This window comes from Fundulus heteroclitus, chromosome 1 (assembly GCF_011125445.2).
Source record: "Fundulus heteroclitus isolate FHET01 chromosome 1, MU-UCD_Fhet_4.1, whole genome shotgun sequence".
Classification (NCBI taxonomy): domain Eukaryota; kingdom Metazoa; phylum Chordata; class Actinopteri; order Cyprinodontiformes; family Fundulidae; genus Fundulus; species Fundulus heteroclitus.
In genome coordinates this window covers 9990555-10017087 of record NC_046361.1, presented here as the reverse complement: position 1 = coordinate 10017087, position 26533 = coordinate 9990555, and the positions used below count along the sequence as shown (strand labels likewise).

General features: G+C 40.6%; 1 protein-coding gene across 3 annotated transcripts in view; it reads left to right on the top strand.

Annotated features, from left to right (window-relative positions):
- arhgef19 (Rho guanine nucleotide exchange factor (GEF) 19) overlaps positions 1-23609 on the top strand; it is a 28721-nt gene extending 5112 nt beyond the window's left edge. For all 3 annotated transcript variants that reach the window (XM_012861984.3, XM_036131387.1, XM_021316127.2), the window contains exons 2-16: positions 12098-12791; positions 12874-13365; positions 16045-16177; positions 16261-16346; positions 16460-16716; positions 16804-16964; positions 17079-17231; positions 18491-18620; positions 18780-18854; positions 18945-19034; positions 19137-19300; positions 20252-20410; positions 20500-20579; positions 20665-20769; positions 22036-23609. In XM_012861984.3, coding sequence (XP_012717438.2) covers positions 12119-12791; positions 12874-13365; positions 16045-16177; positions 16261-16346; positions 16460-16716; positions 16804-16964; positions 17079-17231; positions 18491-18620; positions 18780-18854; positions 18945-19034; positions 19137-19300; positions 20252-20410; positions 20500-20579; positions 20665-20769; positions 22036-22190 — 2913 coding nt within the window. In that variant the 5' untranslated portion in view covers positions 12098-12118 and the 3' untranslated portion in view covers positions 22191-23609. The remainder of the gene's footprint in view (positions 1-12097; positions 12792-12873; positions 13366-16044; positions 16178-16260; positions 16347-16459; positions 16717-16803; positions 16965-17078; positions 17232-18490; positions 18621-18779; positions 18855-18944; positions 19035-19136; positions 19301-20251; positions 20411-20499; positions 20580-20664; positions 20770-22035) is intronic.
- Positions 23610-26533: the final 2924 nt, after the last annotated feature.

The following is a 26533-nucleotide window of genomic DNA, read 5'->3' as shown; positions in this document are numbered from 1 at the left end:
TTGACAAACTACTTCTGCAGAACTACAGGCCCATCTCAAACCTCCTTTTTATCAGTAAGATTATTGAATTGTGTTTCAACAATTAAACACCTTCTGAACAATGACCAGCCGCTTTGAAGTTTCCAGTCAGGTTTCCATGTTGACATCCATATAAATGTCATATAAATGACATCAATATAAATGCAGACTGTGGAAGAACCACGGTATTGGTATTATTGGACCTCAGTGCAGCATTCGGTACTGTCGATCACTCCATCCTGTTAGAGCTCTTGGAAAACTGGGTCGGCCTTTCTGGTACAGCTCTCCACTGGTTTAAATCCTGCTTAAAGGACAGGGACTTTTTTGTGTCAGCAGGTAACTTTACATCAGAGTTTACAAAAATCACATGTGGGGTTCCCCAAGGGTCCATCCTGGGTCATAAATACCAAAGGAACATGACACATTGCTTCCTTACTTCAAAATAAGAGCTTCAAGCACGCATATATAGAAGGCCAAGCTTAAAGCACTCAACAATAGTCCAGTGTGCGCTACAACATCTCATTACACCCGTAGTTGTTGGTGATATTCTGTAACGTCAAATAAAAAAACAAAAAGCCAGCCTCTGGTATTATAGATGATATCATCCCAAAGCTTCCTGCTGCGTGGCAGAAACATGAACCTATGAAAACGGATCATAAAAAGCAGTTGAATCATTCACTAAATCAGAAGAGGCCCTCACAGCTTCAGCAAATATTAATTAAAAAAGTAAACAGTTCATTTATTAGGTTCTATTTTTAACACTAGGATCACGCAGTGTTTGTACTCTACGAGTTATACTTATATGTTAACTTCACAGATTGCAAACAGGGAAAAGCCTAGATTTTTTAGATTTTTCAGGCACTGTTGGTGGTGCAGGAGTAGAGCATGTGATCCATGTTTAGAGGCTTTTATCCTCGACACAGTTTCCTGGTTTCTAGTCCTGGCCTGACGACCTTTGCCCCATGTCTCTCCCCTCTCTCCCAACCCCATTTACTGTTAAATAAAGGCCACTGGTGCCACAAAATAAAAAATGGAGACTTTTCTACCGAAAGCCGATACAGCTTAATTAACAAATTTAAATTGCTGGATTATTTTTCTAACCCAAATGCTGGGTTTATGCTGATGAGACTGAAGTTGGGAAGTCTTAACCCTATAGTCTCTGTACAGAAAAGAGAAGAATGAACCGCATCAATCTTCACAGAGCATCACTACACAACAACCTGTTCAGACTTCACTGAACCTCATCCACAGGAGGAAATACTGAATGGTAAAATGATGCATAATGGTATTATCAGTTGTTTGTCTTGATGGCTTATTATTCCCACAGAGAACTTGCTTGTTCACTGTAAACAACATTAGCTTTTATTTATTAAGCGTTTGAGAAAGCAAGCATTAGCTGTTTTCAGCATACACACTAATCGGTCATAAAGGCAACATTGACCACTGATATTCATCAGTTATTTATTGACCAATAATTTGTTCATCCTAATGTATTTATTTGTAATGATTTTTTCAGAGCTAGTTATTGGCAGTGCTGTGAGTTGGAGCCTTTAGGCAAGGCAAGGCAAGGCAAATTTATTTATATAGCACAATTCAGTACAAAGACAATGCAAAGTGCTTTACATGATTAAAATACAGCAAAATAAAACAGAATAAGAGCAAGTAGGAATAAAATATAGATAGAAAATAGAACAAAAAAGTGGTGATTCAGTTAACTAGGACAGTTGAAGGCAATTTTAAACAAATGTGTTTTTAATCTTGATTTAAAAGAACTCAGGCTTTCCGCACTTTTACAGTTTTCTGGAAGTTTGTTCCAGATAATTGGAGCATAGGAACTAAATGCTGCTTCTCCGTGTTTAGTTCTGGTTCTAGGTATGCAGAGTAGGCTGGAGCCAGAAGACCTTAGTGGTCTGGATGGTTTATACGCTGATAACAAGTCTGTGATGTATTTAGGAGCTAAGCCATTTAAGGATTTATAGACTAACAGAAGTATTTTAAAGTCTATTCTCTGAGATACAGGGAGCCAGTGTAAGGACTTTAGAACTGGGGTGATGTGCTCTACTTTCTTAGTCTTAGTGAGGACGCGGGCAGCAGCGTTCTGGATCAGCTGCAGCTGTCTGATCCACTTTTTAGGCAGACCTGTGAAGACACCGTTGCAGTAATCAATTCGACTAAAAATAAACGCATGTGCGCATGTTCTGTGTATGTACAGATTTTCTCCTGGCTTCCTCTCACAGTCCGATTAGACACAGCAAATCCTAACTTGATAAATGCCAAGATGGCGATAGCTAACACTTTAGATTTGAGTCTTCTGGAAGTAAATCCCCTTCAAATTGTAAAACAGGATTTTTAAGGTTTTGAAGGTGTGACATTGCAATTTAGGCTTTGAATTTGTTTACTGTAGCTTTACATATTTCGGTTAGATTTAAATAAATTAGAACCTGATGAAGCTGAAAAAAGAATTACAATGAAATGCCGTATTACTTTTGCACCAGATGTAACGGGGGTCACAGCTTCATTTGTCTGATCAGTCCACAGCACATCTTTTCAAAAGTCCTGGGATCATCAACTTGTGTTTTGAATGTGAGACAGGCCCTTGGGTGAATTTCCTTTATTTATTTTTGGTAGCCCAGTTTTTTATTGTGGTATCATGAACTCTGAACTTAACTGAGACAGTTTTGCAGTCCTTAAGATATTGTCCTTTTGCCTCCTCCTGGATGAGTTTTTGTTGCAGTCTTTAAGCAAATTCGGTTGGCCGGCATCACCTAGGAAGGTTCCCAGCTGTTCCATGTTTTCAGCATTTGGTACCATTACTGTGGCTTAATGGTGCCCAAAATGTTAGAAATTGGTTTTTAATATTGCCATTAAGGCTTCATATTTTTTGTGTGGTGGTTTTACACATTTTAGCTAGATTTAATATATTTAAGGAACCTGCTGAAGAAGAAACAGAAAAAAAATAATTAAAGATTAAGCCTTAGGCAGGAGCACACAGGGAACTCTGGGCAAACGTTCAGTGGCAGATCTTGGTAGGATCTGTAGCATGATAGTTGACAGGTCCTCAGGGCTTGGCAAGGTTTGTGGTTAAGGTAGTCCAGGTCAGAAGCCAAATGAAGAAAACAAAAGAGCAAGGCAAGAACCTGATCAGGGACTTGGTAATCAGGCAATGAAAAACTCTGGACTGCTACTAACTGGAAAGTTTTCAATTGTCTGACACTGGCTGACTGTGGAACCACATAAAAGGCCAGGTGACCAGGTGAACTGAATAAGGCTGATTAGTAAGGCTTAAAATTATTTAGACACTGAGCCTGGATGTATAGAAATTCAACAGCAGATGAGAAACAAGGTCATTGATCTCTTTGAGTCTAAAAGGGCATTTATAGCCAATTCTAGCACCTTGAGACTCCAGTGAAATACAGTGAAAAACTTTCATAGCAGTGGCCAGCCTTTGAAAATTACACCAAGAATACATTGATGATTCATCAAGAAAGGTCATAAAAGAACTAAGAACATCATCTAAAGCCCTAAAGGCCTCACTTGCCTCAGCTAGGGTCAGTTTTCATGATTCAACAATAAGAAATAGACCGGGCAAACATGGCATTCATGGGAAAGTTCCGAGGGGAAATTCCCTTAAAAATAACATAGAGCCCAGTTTCACATCCAAAAAAACAAAGAAAAACATCTTGATGATCCCCCAAGACCTTTAGAGAAAAGGTCCGTACCTTAATGAGACAAAAGTGTCACTTTTTGGACGGTGTGCATCCTGTTACCTCCAATGCCAAACTGACAGCATTCCAGGAAATGGACATCTTACAGACAGACAAGGTGGTGGTATTGGGTGGGCCTGGAGCTGCTTTGATGTTACAGTGCCTGGACAACATGCTGTAATTGACCAAGACATGAATTCTGCTCTCAACCACAAACCCCTGAAGAACAATATCCGGCCATCAGTTTGAGACATTAAGTGCTTTAGTGAACTTAAGGCTTGCTGCAGGACAATGATCTGAACCACAGCAGCATGGCTCTAAAAAAATAAGCAAAATCTTAGTGTGGGATGGTCACAGTACAAACTTAAATCTGATTGAGATGTGGTGACATGACTTTAAACAGTCAATTCATGCTTGATTATCCTAATGTTGCTGAATTAAAACAATTATGCAAAGGAGAGAGGGTAAAATTCAGTGAAAGACTCAGCTAGGTACTGCAAACACTTACTGGCCGTTATTGGCAAAGACATATATAAAGGGTACGCCCCGCATTGACAGCACAAAGACACCAGAGTGAAATCCACAGTCTTCTCAGGATTTCTCTTCAACAGTAAAATGATACACAATCATGTCATGTTGTTGCTTTATTTTAAAATTATTTTTCTATAAAAAAAAACAAATAAAAAGAAGGAAACTTGGTCTTGTGGTGGTTTTTTTTTACATTGTCAGTCATGAAACAGTTTTCCAACACGAAAATGGCTTCCTGAAAAGATGAGTGTAGTTTATTATTCTGGTAAAATGTAGATTCTAATGTAAAACATGACACAATACAGGAATAGTGATGGTTCTAGTAGCTAATTTAAAGTTCTTGAAAACCCAATACTTCAGCTGTCTGAAATATCTCATTCCCCACTCAAAACATGTGAAAAAATGAATCTAGCAAGGTTTTTTCTGTTTTTGTTTCTGTGTTTATTTCTCTCATCAAACTCCCTTGAATTCCGACACATTTGTTTCATATTACACATATCTATATACAGTATGTGCCTACCTGAGAGGACAAGCAAATTTGTCAGCCTTAATGTAAAATCCATCACCTTAATCCTTCTAGTATAAGTAATATTTTATTTGACTTATATAAAACAAATGTTAAACAACAAAGACAATGTTCACAAAACCTCCCCCAATCTTCAATTTTTAACTTCCCTTACTGATGTCAAACAAAAGGTGGTTAATATACTTTTTTGCGACAGGGAAATTGACGGGGTCTTTTAACAACATTAGAAATATAGAGAGATATAAGGATATTGATATATAGAGATAGAGATGGTGGGTGTCCATGTAATTTGAATTTAAATACAGTGAACAATTTATCTTTATACATGTATATAACGTTGTATGTTTAGGGTTTGCAACAACAACAAAAAAAATTATTTGAAAATCCATTAAGTATTTTGCAACTTTTGCTTGAATAAAAGCGCTGATAGTTCACTGCTCCTGGTAAACACGTTACACTGAGCAGAGCTGCCGACCGCCCCAAGATGGCTGCCCCAAATCTTACCAGCGGCCATAGGTGATAGCAGTCGATGCAGGGTCTACTCTTTATAATGTCTATGGTTATTGCAACATATAGATGTCTGTCCCTCCCGCCTGCCTTACCACCACGGGGAGCAGAGCATTCAGCCGCTCTGCCCCCCGCCTCTGGAACTCTCTACCACCTCTACTTACACCTCATACTGTATTTTAAATCTACGGTAAATTACAAGCTGTATTCTTGCACAAATGCCCTTGCACAATCAATTCTGCACATACAAATGGTTTTAAAAATACTCACCTGTACACTGTGACTTCTCCTGCGTTGTCTACATTTAAATTGTTTACTTTTAAATCACTGCTGCACCTTATACTGTAATCTAATTTTTACTGCAATTTACAAGCTGTATGCAATGAAATTTCGTTCTGTACACACTCTGTGCATACAAAATGACAAATAAAGTTGTCTAACTCTAAGTCTAAGTCTAGAAACACAAACTCACTTCTCCATTTCTAATCACAACTCAGAACTCATCTGTTTAAAATTGCCTTTTCGCATTTATGTTAATTTCCCTGTCCCAGCCTTTGTATTTTTCAAATGGTTTTTATTCTGTGTTTCGATTTTGTTTATGACATTGATGCGTTTTTATAAAAAAAAATTGTACGGTGACCTTGAGTGTCCAGAAAGGTGCCTTTTAATTAAAATGTATTATTATTATTATTATTATTATTATTATTATTATTATTATTATTATTATTATTAAAGAGGCAGAATTAGTTAATAGGCTTAGGAAGTAATGTCTTTTTCGCACAAGGAATGATTTGGATAGCTTTTTGTAAAATAAATGATGTTGTTGAAACATGTATCATCTTTCTTAAATATATTTTAATCCGACTGCCTCTCTCTGTTAATGAAGCATGTCTGAGAAAAGGACATTTGTTTAAAAAAAAAGAAAAGAAAAAGGAATAACAGGAAATCTTAGACCCTCACTTTTGGTCCACGGATTTGTATTAGATATTTTTAACTCAGACATCTTATTTAAATAAGTCAAGCATTAATCTAAAGGGTAAACACTTCATATGTTGTTGAAACTTGGCAAACAAAATCTCTTTTTCCTATGAATCTCACTGCACACAGACCCTTTAGAGTCTGTCTAAAACCAGTAATCATCAGATTTTCAGGCTTTACGACCTGTTGAGTCTTCAGCTCTTTATTAACTTGGTAACTTTCGCGACTTATGACAAAGCGTCATAATTAGACCGGGTTGTTTCAACAAGTTTTATCAACGGCTCCTTTGTGCCCTTTTGTAACCATGGTGTGCATCTCCTGCACATCACCATAACGGACTGCTCCAGGGGCAGAGTGAGTTTGGAGGGAATCGGGGTTAAAGGTCCGGAGGTTTTTGCGTTTACATGTGAGATGGTCACCATTTTTCCAAGTCTGCAAGTGAGTTATTGCTGTTTGTCTGTTTCTATTAGCGGGAATCCTGCTGGGTGGGTCAGGTGTTCACTGACATTCAGACGGACCTTGCATCGCAGCGTTTTGTCTGTAACCCTAGTTGTCAGCAGGCACCCTCATGGAAAGGTTGTGAGTATGTAGCCTGAGGCCTTGAAGGAGGATTAAGAGGACCAGCAGTGTGTGTAAACATTTGGGTAACCCACATTAGCTCCATCCATAGCCTCTGGGGTGCCCATCAGTCTCTGTAGGCCAAATCTGGGAGACTGCCATGACGTAACACAAAGGGGGACGTCTCATTTCACAAAAAAATAATCTTGAACCTCAGGTGTGACTTCTCTGATCGGAATAAACAAAATTCCTCTGACGAGATAGTACTCAGAATGATTTCCTTGAAAAGTGTGAAAAGGGAACGGGACTCAAACGTCCAAAGTTTGCAGGTTTTCATTTATCCATTCAAGACAAATGATGTCTAGAAAGCCTTGCAAGCGTAAGTGTGCCATCATAAAGTTCAACTACACAGAAGAACATGGAAAATACACTCTAATTTAATGTTTCAGACTACTTATACTTAGTTGCATTAATTAATAAAATAATTCACTCATTAAATAATTCATTAAGCAACCACCAGGGCAACAGCCAACAAGATGCAGGTTTATGGGAGAATGGACAGTTAACATAATCTGACCGCTCACTCTTCACTGCAAGCGAAACGAAACACAAACACAGAGAGTTGTTGTTTTACACAACACAGAGCGGTCAGGAGAGACGATTTCCCAGAAGAGATGCTCCATGACATCATGTCTTGTCAACGCAGACAGAGCTGCGCTCTTCAAGTCCACATTTCGGCAATTAGTGGTCTAATGTGACCAAGGAAAACTGCGATCTCGCACATACACACCAGCAGGTCGCACCACACTGCCAGGACACTCCGCTTTGTCTGACCAAACACGCTGAACCTGATCGCTTGGAGAACAAACTCTGGAATTTTTTAAGCGTTTTAAACCATTCCCTTTTCTTGTCTTTTCTGGCATTCAAATTATTATCTCCATCATTACGTTGTATACGTGCAGCATTGTGTTAGTATATCCTTTATGTATTCAAATGCACAATGTCATGTCTGTATGTATATATATATATATATATATATATATATATATATATATATATATATATATATATATATATATATATATATATATATATATATATGTGTGTGTGTGTGTGTGTGTGTGTGTGTGTGTGTGTGATTGCGTATTTGCTGGTCTTGCGTGTCTCTGTGCTGCCCGTCTCTCGCCCATCGACTCCTTGTTAAACTTCAAAACAAAATGATCCTGGACTTCCAGGAAGAACACGTTTTGTTTTTCTTTAGAATTTTTGCTTTTTTGTTTTCAGTTCTGTCCTCCTGGTTGAGCATGAATGAAGCCCAGTACAAACCTGTTTTGTGGATTTTTCTGTTTCAAAGTCACCAGAGGCTGATCACACACTCTCTACAAACCACTGGATCAAAAACAGGTTGTTTTGCTAATACAACCCTGGATCAAATCTGGGCCGATCAAGAATTTGAGAAATAACTTTATTGTTATTTGTCATGTGCACTTGAAACTCGTTCAGCTTTGCTCTCATCTAAATAAACTGTATTCTCCCAGTCTTTCACTGACAGCAAACTTTCAACATACCTTTAACTCAAACACGGAGTCTCGCACTGTGAGTGTGCATCGAAGGCATTGCGGTTGAGTTCTTCACTTGTAATATTGGAAATGTCTTTACCTGCGGTTTCAACGGCTTTCTTAAGGTCTCCTTGGCTCTTGGACAGCTGTTTTAAACTTCTTTTTAGACTCTCAGAAGTTTTATGAGGACCTTCGGGTGAAATGATGTTCTTTCCTCTTCTGTACTGCAACAGTAAGACTTATTAGAGAAGATCTTTTTGCTTTTACCATCACACCACTCAGTAAAATACTATCCTACTGAAATAATTGGTGCAAACTGAGCAAAGAGTATTTTTTTGGGAAACTTTTTCAATTTCTTTTACTTCAGAATAATATACTTTCTGTCCTCTGGTGACTATTTACTAGTGAAAGAATTACCTTAACAATAGGGCCTTTAATCGTGGTTGGATTAGTCCATTGTTTGTTTGACTTTTTTAAACACAGCCTCCGATCTAAATAGTGTATAAGAATTGTAGTGAGAAGTCAAACCATAAAGCATTTGTGGCGCATCATCAGAAGTTTGAATCACACTTTTGAGTTAAAAGTAAAAACATGGAGACAAAGTTGAGATACCTTACCTTTAGAAAGAAGGTCACTGACAGCCTAATACATGTGGATTGTTTTAGGGTTAATGCTTGGAAAAATACTTTAGTGTCTCATCATTAGACATAAGCAAAAAAGTTCTAATCTGTTTTAACTATGCACAGGATTAACATGATAAATGTTCACTTACATGCTGCCTCTCTAAAACACTGTAAGCATAATTCTCCCAGACGTTTGGAAAGTAAACAGAGTAGACCTTTATGTCCTCATAAAGCGTATTCTCTCTCGCTGTGAATCAATTTTCCTTCTGTCTTCACTGGAAACCATAAAAGATACTTTGATTATGTGATTACATAACATTGTGTAGTTACGAGGAGGCGAATCAGCAGCGCGTTTGCGCTCCTTCACGTGATCCGCTCCATTAAGGGATCATTCCGAGGCCTTCGAGATGAAACAACGAAAAAATTAAAAACGCTCCTGGAAAAGCCGGTGGCATTAAAGCCATGTCAGAAGGCCGTTTGTTATCTTCCCTGTGCAGACCTGGCGTCTTAGAGCAACGTGGTAAAATTACAGGGGGGCGGGGTGGGGGGGGGGGGGGGGGGTAGGCCAGCAACAAAGTCCATAATCACAAATAACACCCCGGTGTGACAAGCAAAATTACACGTCTTTGGAGTCAAATTTTAATGGTGTGATGCGCTTGTATCGGTGCGAGGAATGTGCTGTGTAGTTGGATGCTTTCATGTATCGCTGGGGAAGCTTAATGTCAAATTTTTTGTGAGCTTCTCAAGCTTTTGATTATATAAGAAAATTGCTAATTCTCTTAGACGGGCCACGACGACGTTAGCGCAGGATTAAGCAGAGATTCATTCATCCAGATTGAGACATTGTCATTATAGTCTGGTTACGTATAAAACCTTACGTCTGGATAATGTAAATAACGCGGACTTGATCTCATGCGACAGCAGGCAGATGCAGTAACCTTTACAAGGCTGCGAACAGAGCAGGATTACAGTGTAAGCGGTGGTTGATCGCATGCAGACATCGCTAAGATCGTGTCATTGTGCGGCCACGGTCTGGATAAATGCATACGGCTCAGTGGCTGCCCTTATATGAGTGGATGAGTGTAAGCAGTTCCCACACCCTCTCAGGTGTCCTGTGCTCAGGCCGGCCTGGCACAGGTACGCGCATAAAGGCCTTCTTTGTCTGCAGTCCGGAACAGGTAAGCATTTATGCCAGCCCTGCAACGTGCATCTGTGTGTGTGTGTGTGTGTGTGTGTGTGTGTCTGAAACAAAGACGGATAGGATTTTCTGGTCGGCCTGCCCCTGCCACAAGAGCAGGTGTGGCGTTTCAGTGGCCTCGTATTCACCGTGCGCGGCGGCACATGTGCTCTCGATGAACAGAAAGATAAACTGTGATTTCCAGCCTGTGATTCTCAAGACACCTACCAGCATAACACAGTTATTCTTTGACAAACAAACATATATGTATGCTTTTATGTTCTTCAGAAACACTATATGGGTGTAACTTACTGGTGTAAAAGAGAATCTAATGTAATACCACTTACTGTAAAAGGACAAAAAAAAGACTAATGACTTCCATGGTATAATAGCTCTTGAGGACGTCTACAATCTGCGCACGCTAGCAGGAACAAATAGTTGAAAGCTGAAAGGTTAACGATTAACATTTAGCCTCCTTTGTGTCCCAAAATGCTACATAGTTCGTTCTGTTTTAAACAGCGCCATAGTGAAATTAAAAAGGTCTTTGTGTAGTGGTGCAGGTGGTAGCACTGTGGCCTTGCAGCAAGTAGGTCCTAGGTTTGAATCTAAGCCTGGGGTTTGTTTGCATGGAGTTAGCATGTTCTCCCTGTGCATGTGTGGATTCTCCATTTATGTTTTAAGGACTTCTTGTTTGTTACCTTATTCATTTCTTTATTTTTATTCAGTTATGTTTTTATCTGATTTTATCCTGGTGTAAGGTGCTATAGTGGTTCACTGATCACAACGTTGCGCCCTGGGTCACTATACCTTTACCTGCCTGCAGAGGTTTGTTCATCATCAGGATGTCCTTACTTCGCCACCCGATGACAAAAAGAGGCTACCAGATATCCAAATGAGAAAAGAAGTACTTGCTGATTAAAATGGATTATTCTAAATCTGGTATTATTACAATAGTCTTGTAATTATTCCAGCTCATCACTGACTCAATGCAAGACTCTTGTGCAGATGAGACTGTATGATGCTGCGCGTCAGACTTCCTGTAACCGGTGTTTAAAGCAGAACTCGAGGATTAGCTGCTCAGGAAGCAGCAGCATAAAAAGAAACAGAGCTCCACTGGTGTGTGTTTAAATACTCTGTCAGGTGATCTACAGTTTATGGCCCGTTTTTAGCTTTTAACCGCCTTTCACTGTAAATATTCACCTGGGCAGAGACACCTGCTGTCAGACTGACAGCCTGAGTGACTGCTCGGTGCCAGTGAAAGGCGAGAATGTGCAGAACGTGTTGTGTTCCTGTGTCTGTGCTACGGTTGCGGGGTTCGGTCTGGGGCTGCTGGGTCGCTGTGTTTGTAGATGCTAAGTACAGGGGCTGGATGCTATGTGGGGAGAAGTCTTTAATTAGAGCAGGAAGACACGGCTCAGGAGACACATCAGACCAGACGTCAGAGTGTGTGTGTGTGTGTGTGTGTATCTGTGAGGACCGGCCTTGGCTGCATCCTGCACACCTTCATCCTGCACACCTTGATAGTTTTACTCCAAAATGTGTTTGCATAGTGTGTGGGGTTTAGCATTAAATGTAACTAGACTGCACCAGGATGAGCTACACTCCTGACCAAAATCTAAAGACCACGAAAAGCATTCGCACTTTACGCCACTTGGAACGTCACCAGTTTGTAATCTAGGCTTTGATATGCAAAAAGAAGGAGACAAAACAAATAGAATAGGGCATTCATTGAAAACTGTGTTCAAAACTCAAACAGGCTTTTCATCACCTGATCAAGACTTTGAGACCATGTAGGCAGAATGTTACTTCTCAGGCTAATGGTATTAGAATATATTTCAGTCTCTCACAGATTTAGTTTTCCTTCTTTGTTACATGCATGGAAACTAACACTGTTATATTTTATATCTGTGTTGCTGCAGCTTCCATGTGGCCGTCTAGCCATGCTCCCTGGTTATGGATTCTCCCCTTTTCCTGATTTCCACCCCCACCTCCACACGTTTCGCTGCCGAGGAGAGAGCCCCAGCATGTGGATCCCCAGCGCCGGAGAGTCCCACGGTCCGAGCGAGGCCACGGAGGGCGGGCCTCTCCTCCACGCCATCCATCACAAGCACGTGGCTGTGTGCCAGCAGGAAACGCTGGCATTCATTGAGCTACAACAACCAGCACCTTCGAAATATAATGGTCTCGGCTCTCGGCGGAGCAGCGTTTCAGATTCAAACTCTCCACCACTAAATGCTTTAAGACAAACTTTGAATGAACTGAATGAGATGCAAAAAGTCAGCCACAGGACAGAGCCTGACCATAGCATGAATGTAAACTCTCCGTCACATACTGTGGACGATGCTGAGGTTGTTAGGCAGAACGGCACTAGGACTTCTTCGCAGGACCAAACCGAGAAGCCTCGGACCGTAACGACGGTGTGCCGTCCTCTCCATGCAGCTCTCAGCCTCCCTCTGTCCTTCCCGCTGTCCTCTCTGTACACAAAAAGAGATTCCTGGGAATCTCAGCTACCTTACTCCTCATCCTCACCAGAATGTCAAGAATTTCCCGGCCTAGACAGCTGCCAGCCTCAGAGGAGAACCTCACAGGGATCTCTGAAAGAGAAATCTATCCGTGAGTTGACCGAGCAAATCAGACCTTAGAGGCTATTGACATGTTTTCATTTAAGCTAAAAGGGTTATTTTCTTTTCCTCAGGGCGAAAGGTGCAAGTTTATTCTCCAGACTCCCCGAGCGATGAATCCCTCAGCAGCCCAATCCTGGAGGCGGACTATATCTTCCCTGGACCTTTTGCCTCTTTTCTGGAGGAAGATCTCAGGGGATTGTCTTCCCTGGAAGCAGCTTCGACTCCTCCGTCCACAGATGGCGCGCCGGAGTTCCCACACATCAGCCAAGAAGATATTTTCTGCGTACAATCAGAACCATTGCAGATAATAGAGGACTCAGAACCAGGAGCAGAGGAGGAGAGTGGCGTTGTCGAGACATCACTTCACCCCGGAGTGGGTTTTTTGCCACGCAGCCGTCAAACTGACCAAGAACGCCGGCGTTTCTCAGCTTCAGAGCTGATATCCAGGCTGCAGCTCTCCCAAAGGAAGAACTCGTTCACCTTGAAGCTGGGGAAGTCGCTGTCTGCTCGGGTGGCCTCCAGAGACAGGCAGAGCTCCAACAGCCTCATCACCAACGCTGACTGTGAGTGGAAGACAGAACCCAGATCTTTTTAACTCTTCAAATGTAATGTTCAAATACTGTTAACCACTCTCAGTGTCTTTATGATCTCAGGGTCAGGCTTTCTTGTGACCTCTTGAGGTAGATTTTCAGGCTTTTAAATGTTTTCTTTGGACCTTAGCTCCTCTCTTGCTCTACTCCAACTATTGTACCTGCTTACATAAACATATAATTCATTGTGGTCGAGTTTTCAAGGAGCAGTTCTTTGGTAATCAGTTTGACTGTTTAAGGAAGAATGGGAAAATACTGAAAGATACTAATTGAAAAGATTAAAGCAACCTTTGACTCTTTTGGAGTCAAGTATTATTAAATAGGAATAACTCATTACACAGTACTGCAGGTTAAAGAAATCTAGACAGCCTGGTCTAGGCACCTCCGGGTTCATGGGGTGGGCTCTGGTTGGCTGGCTTGTTCGGATTGTGTTGTCCCCATTACTGGATGGATGGGCTCGGGGGTTGTTGGGACTGGGATATGCTTATTGAAGGGGCTTTAATGGAGCTCTCCACTCCTCTTCTCTAGGATGGGGGAGGCAGCTATTCCTGTGTTGGTCATTCTAGGGCTCCTATGCTCTGGGGTCCTTTCGGCCATCTGAGGTTCTGGTTCCCTCGGTGTCTGCCTCGGTGCTCTGGGGGGCGGGTCTTTGACTCCTCACAACCACTATTGACCATTTTTCTTATGGATAAAACCTTACGTATACAAGCACACTCTCACAAACACCTACAGGTGCTTAGATCCAGGTGCTTACAGATTCATTTCTACACATATAAACTCTCTAGTTAGCTTTGGCTGTCTCTTTATACATCCTGTATTAAACAATACTGCACATTTTTCAGTGATGTTATCAAGGCGTTAGTTGTTTGTACCTGCAGTACTTTCTTGGTTGGTGTTGCTGTTCTTTCTATCTCTCTTCCTGCAGGTGTAGAAGCAGACTCCAAGGATGTTGTCTTGTAGCTTCTTTTTCCTCTGCTTTATTTTTGTCACCTTTTCTCCCTTTGAACATTTTATCTCATCTTTTGCTCTTCCTTTCTTTTTCTTTAATGTTTCCGTTTCTGTGTCCAGTGAACCTGAAATAATCCAAAAACAATGTCCAATAAAGTTTTTTTTTTTTCCATATTTATATCAGGTGGAACACTATAGTGAAAGCAGTAATGCCCCACTTGTGAAAATAAAACTGTTGGGCTCCCTTTGGCATTAAGAAAGCAATTTTTAACAAAGCAATTCTTAATGCTACACATCCAGACAGGACAGGTGAAAAATAGAAGCTGTAGAGTGATTCCAGAGATATTTTCTGACAGATAAAATGCTATGAGATAATACTGCATTTTTGTAGTAATAGTGTTTATTTTAAACTAACCTCTTATTCACAATATTTCTATACTCAAACCATGGCCCTCCTTCCTTTTTCTTCCTCTCTGTTAGGATTTCTCAGTCACCAGTAAAAATGAATTGTGCTGAAATGTGTATTTACTTCCTAGATTTGCTAAACAACATTTTTCATTGCAGTTTAATAGCAAAGGGAAAACACTTACAGGAGCTCACCTTTGGAAGTGAGTAAGGATAAATCATTTCTGTAAATTCATAGACCTGCTGGTGACTCACAAGAGCAACCGTGTTTTAAACCATTGAAGTCCCTACAACATCCATTTCTTTAGGTACTATATCTATTCTAACTTCAATTAACTATTAGCTATTTGATTAGCTGATTAGCTATTTGTGTTAACCAGCAATTGGACAGGTCATATTAGGTCATGCAAGACAGCAGTTCCCAAGGTAGCACTTTGACTGCTTTATGACCACTAATTTCATTTGTGGTCTTTGTCAGGTCCAGCAACAACACATTCATGGCATAAAAATAGTATGATGGGTGTTGAGACTGTGTGGTTGTTAAAAAGCCCTTACTCTCTCTAGCTTGTGAATTTTAGGCAGACAAGTTTGGGAAACACTAAACCTGGTAACATCAAAAAGGGGAGAAGCTAACGTAACCTAAAATGTGATTACCTGGACCGAGTTTTAACTTCAAAAAGATAGCTGGGAAAATAATTAAATGAGTGTGTTAAGTAGTATGTAATAATGAAAGAACAAAAAAAAACTCCAACTTGATGGCATCCTGTTCTGTCCAAATTCATCCCAAAATAGTTAAATTATACAATCAGAACCAAATCATACTGGGGACGGCAGTGGTGCAGGGATATAGCATGTGACCCATGTTTGGAGGCCTCAGTTCTCGACACCACCACATGTTGAAGTCCTGGCCCGTGAACCTTTGCTGCATGTCTTCTCCCTCTTTCTTAACCCCATTTCCTGTCAGCATATTGTAAAATAAAACTCTCTTGTGCCAAAAAAATAAAAGGATCAAATCTTAAACAGTTTAGTTCATACTTAAATATAATACTATATATATTCAAACTTAGATGATCTTTTTTAACACCATTTGGTAAAAGATGTTTATCTAAAGAAACCCAGTCTACTTTCATTGATTAATTTACTTTGTCGTAATCCCTCATTCTTAGCAAGCATATGGCAACAGTGGAGAGGAATAACTCTGTTATAACAGGTAGTCAGTTCCCACAGTTCCAGGCTGTGACTGACACAAGCTTGATAGTTTTTTTTACATCTTCAACATTTTTTCTTTATTTGCTGTAGATAAGTCTAACTCCAGACATTGCAGCTCAAGAGGCTCCAGTGACAGCGGTACCTACAGTCCTGTTGGAACTGGACCTCTGCTGCCCAGTGGGGATAATGGCATGCCTTCGCATCGGTGGAGTTCCAAACTTGGGTAATAAGAAGCCAATATGAGGACACATGTCTCAGAAAGACATCTGTGATGTTTAAATACAATCTGTTGGTGTGGTTTCACAGAATGCGAAAGAAATCAATAGAAGAAGATATGAACACATCTTCACCGATTCCCACCTCAAATCGCCTGTCACGATTTTTGCCAAGCTGTAAGTTTGCCTAAATTTTATTATTTTTTATCTTTTACATTGTTTATACCTCATGTTGTCTGCCTTTTATGCCCGTGACAACACATTTTTCAGTCAACATTTTGACTTTGCAGCAATCCTCTACCAAGAGTACAGCGATGTTGCCATCAACCGAGAGATCCAGAGGCAGCAAGGGAAGGATCCGGGAGCAGAGGAGGAGGGACTCAGAGACGAGGGTTCGGACGGAACCCCATCTCCATCGAATCTCTCTCCATCCAGCTCATTTCGCTCTTCCCGAGGCTCTGCGTTTGCACTGTGGCAGGATATACCAGATGTACGGACCAGCGGTCAGTTAGACACCTTCACCAATGAGGAGAGAAAACTACAGGAGGTGACGAAACATCAAGCTCGCTTTTCCCCTTGGAATTGAATGTGTTCTTTGTTGGACTTCTTTGAAACTGCGTGTTTTCCCTCTCAGGCAAAGTTTGAGCTGGTAACATCTGAGGCGTCGTACATTCGTAGCCTGACAATCGCCGTGGACCACTTCATGCTTTCTCAGGAACTTGCTGAGTGTCTTGGGGCTAAGGAGAAGCAGTGGCTCTTTTCCAAGCTCCCCGAAGTCAAAGATGTCAGTGAGAGGTGAAGAGATCTGCAGCTGACAGCCACCACTGCATTCAGACTCCATGTTTTAACACCTTCAGCTGTCATATCTCGCTTTCCTAAGAGTGTTCTCTCCTCCATCGCTGTCTGCAGGTTCTTGCAGGACCTGGAGCGCAGGCTGGAAGAAGACATTCTGCGTTTTGATGTGTGTGACATAGTCCTGGATCACTGCCCGGCTCTGCGAAGGGTCTATTTGCCTTATGTAACCAACCAGGCGTATCAGGAGCAGACATACCAGCGGCTGCTGTGAGTAATTGTTTTTTGTTTATGTTCAGTCAATCTGTTGCAGATCTGAGCACACAGTGTTGGGGCAGTCTATGCCAAGCAAGTTTCACATTTGTGCGTCTAGACTTTTCTTCAGCTACCAAAGCACAATAACACGGAGCCTTACGGGAGTATTCATGACCCTTGAAGTTTTCACATTTCACATCTCAAACTTCATGTTCTTTATTAACAGTTTATGTGACAAATCACCAGAAAGTAGTGAATATTTGTAAAGATAAAGGATCCACCTAGGTTTTTTTTCTGTATAAAGAAAGGTGTCTGCACAGAATGACACCGAGTTTCACAGTGTGGGGTGGTGTGTTTAGTGTGATGTGCAGTATTTCCACCACACAAAAGATTTTGTATTTTCTAACATAAAGTGGAGTTTTGGTGTCAACTGGCCAGAGTACCTGTTTCTGCATGTTTGTTTGCCCCCTAATTGGCTTGTGACAAACTCCAAAAAGGACTGCTTCATGGTCTTCCATCATCACTGCCTCTCTACTTCCCAATCCTTCAAAAGCCAAGATAGACGTACAGTACATCTGTTTTTGGGTCTATCACCTAAAATCTCACTAAAATATACTGAAGTTTGTGACTGTGAAGTTACAAATGAGAAAGAGGCCTAAGGAGGTGGATCACATGGCAGTCTGGGTGCCATCTTGTGGCAAGTCAGTAACATTTTTGTGTGTGGCAGAGGGGCTTTAGCGCGGTAGCTCTCAAGCTTTTCAGATTCATAATAAGAGTCACACAGACTTGTGATCCAAGCCTTGGCTGTTTGGAGAAGCAAAGTAATAAGCTAATCAAATGAGACAACACAAACAGGTTCAAAAACCAGTTTGTCCCTAGTTACTGTTTTCATACTACTCAAAGCATCCGTCCATCCGTTATCTATGCCCGTCTATCCATGCAGGGTGGCAGGGGCGCTGGTGCCTATCTCCAGCGGTCATTGGGCGGGGTACAACCTGGACAGGTCGCCAGTCCAAAATAAGTAAGGCAGGCACATGTTGTTAGAAATCTAAAGACATGTCAAGACCCCCTTACTTTGGGAGCAAGTGCTTTAGTCCACAGTCCAAAACAATTGCCAAATGTCCCATTGCTTTGCAAAGTCCAACATTTCCTCCCCTTTCATCCAGAATTTGTTTTTTTTCATAAACTTTTTTTTCTGTCTGAGGAGTAAAAACGTCTAAAAGTTTGATTCACCAAAAAGTCTTCCTGGGTGTTTTTTCCAAATGTGCTCTCAGGCAGGAAAACCCTCGTTTCCCTGGCATCCTGGCACGCTTGGAGGAGGACCCCATCTGCCAAAGGCTTCCTCTGACCTCTTTTCTAATCCTCCCATTTCAGAGGATCACAAGGCTCAAAATGCTGGTGGAGGTACGGCATTAAACATACACAGTGGATCCCTGGCTACCCTCGTAACACGCTATAATAATTAGACTGGCTAAGTTCTTAGTTTTTTTTTCCTACTAACATCATGTGACAAAAATACAGTTTACCTTTTGGCTCACCATCTAAACCATCTTTATTTTTCAGAATATCTTAAAGAGAACAACCCCAGGCTCCCGAGATGAGGACACAGCCACAAAGGCTTTCAATGAGCTAAAAAAGGTGGTAATCATCATCTATAATGGCCAGAATACCAGTATTATCACAGGTGAGGCATAGCAGTAATAACAGTGTTGGTTTGTGCATTCTTAGATCATCAGAGAGTGTAATTCCAGCGTGCAGTCAATGAAGAGGATGGAGGAACTTATTCACCTCAACAAGAAAATCCACTTTGAGGGCAAAGTAAGTTATGTTTGAGGAGTATTCGTACTTCTTTTTAGCAGCTTTGACACTATTTACCCAAGTATGAAGCTCATTTTGTGACTTATCTTTTTTCCTGTGCAGATCTTTCCTCTCATCTCTCAGTCCCGATGGCTGGTAAAACATGGTGAACTCCTGGAAGTGGACACCCAGATGATGAGCATTTCAGGATCAAAACTCAAGCTGCCCACCAAGCCTGTTTACCTCCACTTGTTTAACGACTGCCTGCTGCTGTCCAGGAGGAAGGAGTGAGTGACACTAAACTTAAACGTGTCTGTCTTTTTAGTGCAATGCTCATATTCCATATTTCTTTCTAAACAACTGCTTTTATATTGTTGTGAAGATTGCTTTGTTGCATTTCCCAATAGCTGCAAACTTCTGTTGTTCCCTAAAATAATAAATCCTAAGAAGAGAGGCTGCCAGAGGTCTGACCAAAGAATGCCTTTATAAATTCTTGCAGAAAAGAAAACCAACTTGAGACAAATGCTTGATATATGGCACCATTTTCAATACTGCAGCCCTTTTTTAAGGAAAGGTGTTGTTAAAAAATATTAGAGGAAAATGAATATAAAGAAAGTATTTCAGCAACCTTTTAGATTAAAATTCTAATAACTGAATAGTGTAATTTTCCAGCACAACAAAACAAAAAGTAGAGATAATCGCTTCAAGGATCTGCAAATGTTTAGTTTCAGTCACTGCTACCTTTGCATCAGTTCCATTTAAGGTGTAGATGACATACATTAACATAATTTGTCAACGTTAAAATGTGTAAATTGTGTAACATGTTTGCTTTTTAGCATTGAGTTTTCACGGGATTAGCAACATGTTGCTAATGATTATTGTGAGAATGTTAACTATTGCCATCCAGCATGTTTAATACTTTGCTGATGTTGAAACTGGACTTTTACTGATCTGTTCATGCTCTCCCTAAGCATCAAAGTGTCAGTGTTTGAGATGCCACACCGTGTTTGCAGAGCTAATCAGCTTTCCTGCCACCATAGCGTACTTAGCGTCATTTTTTTAAACAAAATATATTCAGTGTATCCTTAGGAAAACAAATGGGTAAACTAAATGAAACAGTTTCTGTACTGCTAACGTGAAGACGTAGAAACATAATTACACCTCACTAGTCACTCTTGTTAATGTGTGATATTACATTTAGCTATTGATGGCACAATCTCACGTTTTTTTTGCCACAGTACGTGGAAGTTCATGGTCTTTGTGCACGCTAAGATTGGAGAGCTCAAAGTGAAAGACCTCAGTCAGAAACTGCAAGGCATCTCAGGCTTCATCTTCCATCTGCAGCTGTGCGAAGGCCAGCAGCTCAAGCATCAGATCCTGCTCAAATCACACACTGAGTAAGACAGTAAAGTAAACGCTTCCTCAGGTCATTTTACCCACAGCATGGGTTTTACGCTAACGGCTCTAATTGGTTCTGTCTTCTTAGGAGTGGTAAGCAGAGGTGGATCACAGCAATGTTTCCATCTGATCCATTTGAAGACATCGAGCAGGCCAATGAAAATTATGGTAAGTAGATATCCGTAAGTGTGTAACAGTTCGAGATCACGTCACTAATCTGCTTGTTATTCCTTATTTTCCTGTTTTATTGCAGACATATCCCAGGTTCAGTGCATCAAAAGCTATCAGGCCCAAGAGCATGACGAGTTAACGCTGGAAAAAGCTGACATTCTTCACGCTAAAACCATTACAAGTGATGGTAAGAGTCTGGAGGACCAGTTTCAGACACGTGCGCTTGCAAAAGTACTTACAGCCCTTAATCTTTTCAGATTTTGTCAACCAAAACCTTCAAGGCAAATGTTTAAGATTTTTATTATAAACTAACTACCAATTTGTGGCAAATTGTATAGTGGAATAAAAAGGATGCATGGTTCTCAAAACATTTTTTGCACCTCTAAATCTGTAAAGTGTTTTGTACGGTGGCTGACGGGTGCAAACGCACAGCAAACGACCGAATGCACCACAGATTACCAAACACGCTGCAAAAGAAAAGCACTGCTGTTACAGAAAATGGAATGGTGCAAACTCCAAAACACACAAAAAACAAACTAATGCAGGAGAAAACAGATGCAACTATCAAACACAACAGGTGTTTCTTTCATTTGTGTGTTTTGGCATTTGCATCCTTCTGTCTTCAATGAATGTGACATTTGTCTTTGCAGCTTTTTCTGTTGCATTTGATTTTTTTGTTTGTAGCAATCTGTGGTCAAGGGTCTTGCTCAGGGACCCAGAGTTTCAAACCGGCAAACTTTGCGGCCTCTTCAACACACAAATGCCCAGCGCTCTAACCACTAGGCCACCACTCCCACCTTCCAACAGGACAGCAACCTCAAACATGCAGCCAGAGCTGAAGTGGAATAGTTTAGTTCAAAGCACATTTATTGCTAAGGCCTAGTCAAAGTCCAGACCTAAATCAAATCTAGGGGAGTGTTGGCCTGGTGGTTAGAGCAGTGTGCTTGCACTCAGAGAAGGATGCAAGTACCTGGTTTGATTCCCAGTGCCTGCACTCTGGGTCCCTGAGCAAGACCCTTAACCCCAGATTGCTCCCCGGGCGCCGCACATGGCAGCCCACTGCTCCCCAAGGGTGATGGGTTAAAAGCAGAGAACAAATTTTGTTGCTTGTATTTGTGACAATGACAATAACATTTTATTCTATTCTATTCTATCTAGAATATGCAAGATGGATATTCACATTCTCTGTCCAATTACACAGAGTTTGAGCTACTGGCCACTTAACACTTTTGAGACTTTTGTTTATTATTATTTTTAAACATTTTACATAATTGCATTGCTATGTGTTTGTGTAACACTTAAAATCCCAATAAAATGCACTAAAGTTGGTGGCTTTAATGTGACGACATGCGTAAAAGTTTAAGGGCTAAATGTAAACTTCATTACAGATCTCAATGAAAGCAGCTTGTGTGAATGGAAAGTGTGAACCTCAGATGCTGGTGTGTTTCTGCAGGCTGGGTGGAGGGCATCCGGCTGTCAGATGGAGAGCGGGGCTGGTTCCCCAAAACCTACGTAGAGGAAATCACAAGTCGGAGCGCGCGAATCCGCAACCTTCGAGAGAATATCCGCATCAAATGTGTCACACAGAAACTGAATGGGGAGGACTGAGACCATTTACTGTCAAGCTTCAGCATTTATGAACTTGTAGTTGATGGGTTTTATTTTAGATGAACCCGTTGCCTTTGCATGTGTAGCAGGGGCTAAATAAGACTTGTTGTTTTTTCTTTAACATGCTGGAAGAATTTTAATTTCCCATCTTTAGATTAGAGCTTTTACCCTAAAGGAGCATGTAGGAAAGTTAACATTTACATTGTAAAGCTTCTGCATGTTCATATAATTTAAATTCATTCATTTCAGGTCTACTTCACAATTTGGGGATATGCTAAAGAAACACTGAAACAATACAATTTCTCATGCAGAATTTCAGTCCAGATTGTCCCATAAAGTCAAATGAGCCTGGGAAGGCACACAGGATCCATGCATGTTATCAGATATTTGCTGCTGAAGTGCATGAAGACACAGGCTTTAGACATAATCTTTTTCACTTCGCAAGGCCTGAAAACTCTACTGTGTTTTCTATTTACTACCAATCTTAAGCAGAAACTGACGATAAAATATATTTATTTGATCAAATCAACACCAGCAGGTCTGTGCAAAATGAGTAAGCCTTCAGGCTTTTGATACCAAGGAGCCAGATTTGATTAAAATCTTTGAAAGATTAGTCATTCTGCAGGTTATGAAGTTCGGTCGAATCCTACAAAGGGAAGGCTCTCCCCATATGTTCTGCGTGTGCAATGTTTCCTTGTTGCAAAAGGAAACTCGACAAGTTGAAGTCTTAAAAGAAATGGCAGAGCTAGAGATGCACTGAGAAACCAACCGGTAACCGGAGCCCAACAATTTTCACTAGACTAGCACTAGATAGCGAATTACCCGCTTGGAAACTAAAGATGATCAATGAATGCACCTCGCCCAGCGTTACAGGTTGGAATGACAATATCGCTTTCAAGTGTGGAAGTTGTTACTGAGGGAAGATGACTGAGTTAGCTATTTTCTGTGTTTGAAAGGAGGAAGCACAGAGATGTAAGGTGCTTCTAGGCTGCTAGTTCAGGCTGCTACAAAAGGGAGCCATGGTGTGTTCTTTTGTATTCAGAAGTAGCATTTCAGATTTCCCAGTTGTGAACACAATGAAAACATCCCCTTAAGTTGGTATTCTGAATGGGAAAGTCGGAGCTCGCCCAGCAGGCAGCAGCCCTGACTTCTGTGTCAAATATGGCCGCCTCATATCTCGAATGTATTGACCAGTCACAAGTAGAAAGAATTTATTACCACTTCCACTAGTTTATCTCATTAAACCAATGGCACACATATTGCTATCTTCAGTGTTTCAACACATAAAGTTGCAAAATTGTTATTTGCTACTAATGCGCATAGTTACACAATTTACTCTATTTCTTAATTAGTACATTTGACGGACAACTTGAACACACTTATCATACAAAGACGAGTGAAACACAGTGTTGGTCATCAGGAAATAACAGGGAACGAAATTAATTATAGCAAAGTGGCTCCATTATTAACAACAGACTCTGAAAGTCTGCTGTTAATGCTCACCATGCTAATCATGCTACCAGCTAATGTAAAAGCTCAACACTGTTTAAAATATCAGCTCTGTCTTTGTGTTGAAATTATAGAGGGTTGAAATTTGAATGCAGAGTTGGGCACCGCCGACTTTTCTCTTTCTTTCTCTCCCCACAGAGAGGCTTCCTACGGCTAGGTTTTAGCTTCAGTAAGTCAATAGTTGTAAAAAATATAAGGTATTACAGTAAATTAGAGTTTTTTGGGTTTTTTTTGTGCTCTCAGCTTTTAATTTGAATAATTTAGTTAGTGATTTACTTGTAGATTATGTACAATGAAAGAAATAACCTCTTAAAATGGTGAACATCTTTTCCAGGAGCGCAAAAAACTAAACAAACTCTCATCTGTTTGGAAAGGGAGGGAAGTTGAAGTGCTGTAGTTCTTTTTAATTGGTTTCAGTGATGCAGAGAGATGGTTCAGTCACTTTGGACTGTTTTTTATGGAAATCTTTTTTTTTTTTTTTTCACATTTCACTATAAACACTTTACTGCCACAACAATTCCATTTTCAAAGTAGTTTATGTTTAGCTCTTGAAGAGCAATATTAATCCGCTTCTGTTTTGCCAGGTAAAAACTTTACAAAAAATGAAGATTTAGAATTGGTCACAGATACTGTGATTGGTGCATCTCTTGTCAGGGCTAGAAAAACTGTCTGCTGCAGAATTTTTGCAATTTATGTTTTGACGAAATGGGAAAATCTAGCAAAGCCCTGAATCAAGAAAAAAAATCAAATAAAGAATTGGGAAGAAATTCTGTCTTTGGGACATCACGTATTTAAGATTGGTCTTTGATAAGTTGTCTGTTACATCCAGACACAACACTGTGTCATTCCTCAAGTTAGGTTTTCATTAGATTTTTGGTCTAAGCTAGTAAAAAACAGAACCTGTTCTTTACTGGGCAACTGCTCAGACTCCTTTCAAAGACTACAAGTCTGGCTCCTTTCAACCAGAAGAATAAAGAAACAAGTGTTGGCCTGAGTCTTTTTGAAAACTACCATTCTTCTGTTTACCAGATACAGAAGCACGAATCCTGAGACAATGCTTCTCCCTGTGTCGAAAGCAACAATTTTCTGTACAAACTCTCCTCAAAATCTATAATTTAGTTAAGTCAGAGGTGCACATGTTTCTGAAACACATGGACAGTTTTTTTTTTAGCAAGTTTCAAGCACCCCATCATGCTGTTGTAAATACTGGCCAAAGCTTTCGCTGCTGAAAATAGAAACCCAACTAATGATGCACTATTTACTACTGAGAATAATGTATATTTAAAAAAAACACGTCAGTACACAGCCATGTGGGAAATCTGCTGTTTTTTTTTTTAAGATTGTGAACCTACCACCTAACAGTTGTTATGGTAGACCATTTTATATCTCTTACTGTAAATAAGGGAAAAAAAATGTTTTTTATGCAAGAAACAAACATGTAGAGTACGGGTCAGAAATTTGCATCTCAACCTTTTGCTCACTGGAGCATCAATGACCTCCAGGCGGACAAATTTGTCACTCCTAAAACAACTGGTATAGGTTCATTCAGATTGGTTATGTTTAAAATTAGTAGTTTTTAAGACTATTAAATCAATCTCAAAGGGTTGAGTTTGGGCCATTCCAGCAGCTTTAATGCAGAAGCGCCATGTCAGCCTCCTTTGTTCACTGCTAGACTAGTCTGACGTTTACCTGACTCCGCCAGATAGATTTGCTCCGCATATCCATCTGGAAACCTTCCGTTGAAGTAACTTTGGGAAGGGGCGAAAATACTGGTTAGCTGATTGGCCTATGTTGGTGATAGACGGGCCAAATGAACCAATCAGATTCGTCGTGGCTCTGTTACGAGCGACGACGAAAACACAACCACAAGCCAAGCTACTCTTGCTGCTGCAGGTAAAGGCTCGTTAGCTCAGCAAAGAAATACTCTGTAATTCCGATAAAACTTGCTCGATAGCCACGCTAACGCTAGTTTCATCGGCTGAAGCCGCCATGTTGTTTAGACTGAACTGACGCGCTTCTCGTTGCGTCACACCTCAACCCGCCTCAAAGCCAACGCTGATTGGACGTTCGTTTGGTGAACGGCTCCAAATTTTCTTTAACGGAGAGTAGCCAGACTGATCTGCGAGTGAAACCTTGAAAGCTCGCGAGATCAGGATGGTCTCACGAGGCTAGTCTGACGTGTGTTTGGGATCATCACACAGCTATAGTGTGTCCAAGTTTCAACCAACTCGTTTGAACAGAATGTCACCACCAGCAATTGCTTGACAGTTTTCTTAGATTTGGAAACTTTACTCTGCCCCCCATTCTTCTTGTGATAACCCAGATAGCACAATCTTTTTTGCTGTCTGACCATAAAACTTTTCTCTAGAATAGATTTGACTTGTCCATGGGTGCAGCTGTCAATTTCAGACGTGTTTGAAGCTATTGATTTTTTATGCAGGGGCTTCATGCTCGGTTTGCCTCTACTCAGTCCAGGGCAATATAAAAATCTTCAATATGGACAGGAATATTGATGCTCCAGGATAGGCTTTAGTCTTTTTCTACCTAATTTACTTTCATCTGAGGGAGACAGATTGTTGACTGAATCCTTGGACACAACAGGGTGGACAATGTATCCAAAGACACGTCAAAACGAAAAGATAAAACAGGCTAGCATTAAGCTTTTTGGAAGACTCAAACCTCCGCCATAATAAAAATGTATGAACTTTGTTAAAAAAGACAATTCTAAAATGCTCTTCTAATTCTAATAAATTGAGTGATCAAATGTCCTGCCTGAGTTAGCTTAGAATGGCGTTGACGGCTACAAAATGTATGCAGTTCTCTGTGACAGTGAA